Source organism: Saprolegnia diclina, assembly GCF_000281045.1.
Source record: "Saprolegnia diclina VS20 unplaced genomic scaffold supercont1.41, whole genome shotgun sequence".
Classification (NCBI taxonomy): domain Eukaryota; phylum Oomycota; class Saprolegniomycetes; order Saprolegniales; family Saprolegniaceae; genus Saprolegnia; species Saprolegnia diclina.
The window spans coordinates 545280-549021 of record NW_008246108.1 but is presented as its reverse complement, the minus strand read 5'-3'; the positions used below and the strand labels follow the sequence as shown (position 1 = coordinate 549021).

The window sequence follows — 3742 nt, the reverse complement described above, 5'->3', positions numbered from 1 at the left end:
TGGGGCGACAAGGGCTACATCAAGCTCCAGCGCGGCGTCGGCGGCAAGGGCATGTGCAACGTCGCTGAGTTCCCGATTTTCCCCAAGCTGAAGGGCGCGCCGATGCCGACGACCGCGCCCGTCCCGACCAAGCCCGCATGCTAATGCGACGACGCGAGCCACTCTATGTTGATGTCGTCGCCCACCACTGAGATGTACATTCATGTTGAATCCTCAAATACATCCTCCTCCTCTGTTCATGTCAAATGCAAAATACCGAGTTGAGAACTGGTACTGGTACTTGTTGTGTCGAACAAGTGTGGGCAAACGCTGAAACGCGGCGCTGGACGAGACGACAACCATGTTGTTAGCTGTTCATTTCCTGGGCTTCGTAGAGCGCACAGTTAAAGTGCTATCGAGATGGCATGATCGCTTAGGTGTAGGGATATTCGAGTTCATTTACATAGGCCGTGCGGGGCCACCCGCCTCGGTGATTGCAACGTACTACTCGCCAGGAGCGAGTGTTGTATCATATTTGAAGTACGTAAAGGCAAAGTACTTGGGAGCATGCTCCATAGCTTTCGAGGCGTATCGAGCAGGAAGCTTAAGCTTAACGTTAGCAAGCCGGTTTTGTCGTCGGGGCTGGCGTCGTCTTCAGGGCCCGAAACGTCGGCCCTGCCTCGCCCCAGTCGGCGCCCCACGAGTTGCGCACCTTGAAGTAATTGACGCCCTTCTCGACACCGTACCCGACGGTGACAGCGACATGGTCGACGTCGTTCCCGGGGCACTCGGTGACAATCCCGTCCTTGTACAGCATCCACGCAAAGTTGGCGGCCTCGACTTCGACGGCGACCGGCTGCACTGCCAGCGCAGCTTCGAGCGCCGGCTCACCAATCGCAAAATCAAAGCTATTGATGGCCAGCGACTGCTTCTTGCAGCTCATTTGGCACACGCCGTTCTGACCATCGACGCCAGACGTGTACGGGTAATCGTTGGCGAGGTAAATACCTTGCTTGGAGATCCAATCCATGGCCGTAAACTCGACGCCGCCGTTGCAGCCGTCGTCAAAGAGGTCGCGGTCGCAGCTCACAATGTCTTGCTCCGACACGTCGAGCAGCGTCCCAGTGGCAATGCAGTGGGCGGCTTCGACGACCGCAGTCGCCGAAAAGACCCACGCTGCCGAGCACTTGCCGTGGTCTTGCACCAGGTTTATGCACCGTGTGGTCGACCAGTCCACGGTGCCGTTGCGACGCCGACACCGCGCTTCACGAGTCGAGGAACGTTGTCGTGCTGCGGCTTGGGCGTTGTGCGGAACTGGGCTCGAAACTCGGCGAGCGAGAAGAGTGCAAAACGACCGAGTTCGAATCTTGCGTGGGGCTTAGTAGCCTGTAGCACTGCCAGTGCAGCCTTGGACGCCTGCAGCTCCCAAGGAGGTCGTCCGTGTTGGCAGTGTCAACGCCGCGCGGCAAGTACGAGGGGCCAAACACTTGGTTCCACGCGTCGAGTTCGAGTGTCAGCGATGCCCGCGCTGTCGGCGAGAGGTCAAGGGCCGTCGTGGACACGGCAAGCAGCGCAGTGATCGCGATGTGCTGGTACATGGGAAAATGAAAATAACTGAATACTGACGACGATGAAGTGGCTTGCGTGGGACTGCACAGTAGAGCCTACGTCCACCGTAGCACGTGTGGGTACAAGGTGATTGCACTGACGATAGCATGGCCACGCCGCAGATACTCTATCAGTGCAGTCAACCAAAAGGCGCTGGCTTTCGACCACCGTGTATCAAAGGAGTGCTTGATAGAATGCGCCACGAGGGAATATGCGGTAGTTCGGCATTCTAGTGCGCTCTGAGGCGGACCAGACGATCTGAGTTTCATGTCTCGTAGACGTGGTGACCAGATTACAATCTTGCACAAGGATCCACGGTCGTCTCTGCGAGTCTCTGCGTGAACTCAAACGACTCACTGCGTCCTCGAACAAAACTTTGACACAATTCGTTTCTTGTGTATTGGGTGGTGTTGAAAACACTAGTGTAATTGACGACGTTACGTCGCCATAGCTGTAGATTTGACCGCCAACACCGTACAAGGTGCCCGGACTCTTGAGCGTCCATGGCCGTCACCGTCTTGCGGCCCGCGTGCTCCGTGTATGTGACCAAGTCCTTGATGACGTTCTCGAGGAAGACCTTGAGCACGCCGCGCGTCTCTTCGTAGATGAGACCCGAGATGCGCTTGACGCTGCCACGAGGCAGCTGGCGGACTATCGATGCAATCGTATCTGGTAGGATTGTCGAGTAAATGCGTTCGACATCGTGATTGGAAGTTGGGTGTTCTCGGCCGACGGCTCGAAGGTGCTTCTCTAACAACGTTGAAGACACATGCGACGATCGCAACGACGACACCAACGCACTGAAACGAGCATGAGCTTCTTCTTGCTATAACGCTATAACATACACCAGTCTCTTTTTCGCACTCTTGTGCGCCGCAACACTAGAATAGGGGCGTTCCAACATACTGCAATTCGTCGATAGGATGCCATTCTTGTCTAATAGAATTGAGACCATAACCCCAACGTTTGAAAACCCTATTTAATGGTCAAGCGCACTCTGGGAATATATCAAATGCTGCTGAAGTATGATGAAATCCGCATTCTTCCTGAGGACACGAACGAGCGTTTGGAAGGAGCGCACTGGAACATACGACGAGTCCCACGTCGTCCAAACGTGCCCGAGCACGACTCCCACGGTTGATCAAATCAGAAAATCAGATCTGACCTCTTCGCCCGCCAAGTCACTTCCCAGAGCTCATTGTTCAATTCGCCTCTTTGTCATGCAACGCATTCTCCTCGCCACGGCCGCCCTCACCCTCGTCGCTGCCGACCGCGACGCGCTCCTCACTGAGCTCAACCAGTGGAACAAGGCCTTTGGCCCTGCGTACTTGCCCAAGGGCGTCGACGCAACCAACACGGAGGACCTCCTCGTGCGTCTCCAGGCGGCCAAGGACGCGATCGCTGCCGTCTCCAAGGAGCAGCCGACAGCGACGTTCGGCATCGGACCCTTCTCGCTCTACTCGCCCAAGGAGTTCCAAGCCTACCTTCGCCGGTCGTTTGCGCCGGGCGCCGCGCTGCTTCAGGACGCACCGCGTGTTGAAGACCGTGGCGTCGGCGGTGCCAACGGCACCCTCGATTGGTCGGCGACCAGCTGCATGAACGCGGTCAAAGACCAAGGCAAGTGCTCGTCGGCGTGGGTGTTTTCGACGACGGCGTCGGTCGAAGCTGCCCACTGCATTGTGACGGGGTCGCTTCTCAACGTGTCGGAGCAGGACGTTGTGAGCTGCGATCGCGAATTGATCGACGAAGGCTGCCGCGGCGGTCTTGAGTTTACGGCCATGGACTGGATCGGAACGAACGGTATCTGCCTCGCCAAGGACTACCCGTACACGTCTGGCGCTGATGGCAAGAACGGTGAGTGCCAAACGACCTGCAAGAAGGAAATGCTTGCTGTTGAGGGCCATGCATGGGCGACCGGCGAGCCCAAATTGGAGGCCGCGCTGCTCACGCAACCCGTCACGGCAGCTGTCATCGCCGGCAACGACGCGTGGCAGCACTACACGTCCGGTGTCGTGACGTCGTGCCCCGGCAGCACGCTTGACCACTCGGTGCTTGTCGTCGGCTACGGCGCCGAGAACGGCAAGGACTACTTCAAGCTCCGCAGCTCGTGGGGTGCGGCTTGGGGCGACAAGGGCTACATCAAGCTCCAGCGCGG

General features: G+C 57.6%; 2 protein-coding genes across 2 annotated transcripts in view; one reads left to right on the top strand and one right to left on the bottom strand.

Moving 5' to 3' along the window:
* Window positions 1-570: 570 nt before the first annotated feature.
* On the bottom strand, window positions 571-2400 carry SDRG_11461 (hypothetical protein; the record flags this gene model as incomplete). Its single annotated transcript, XM_008617504.1, has 5 exons — window positions 571-1155; window positions 1209-1395; window positions 1437-1568; window positions 2066-2337; window positions 2385-2400. The coding sequence occupies 5 exons, from the start codon at window positions 2398-2400 to the stop codon at window positions 596-598; spliced, it is 1167 nt and encodes a 388-aa protein (XP_008615726.1). The 3' UTR covers window positions 571-595.
* A 407-nt stretch (window positions 2401-2807) lies between these two features.
* SDRG_11460 (hypothetical protein) overlaps window positions 2808-3742 on the top strand; it is a gene marked incomplete at its 5' end in the record, with an annotated part of 3164 nt that continues 2229 nt past the window's right edge. The window contains one exon of the mRNA XM_008617503.1: window positions 2808-3699. Coding sequence (XP_008615725.1) covers window positions 2808-3699 — 892 coding nt within the window. The remainder of the gene's footprint in view (window positions 3700-3742) is intronic.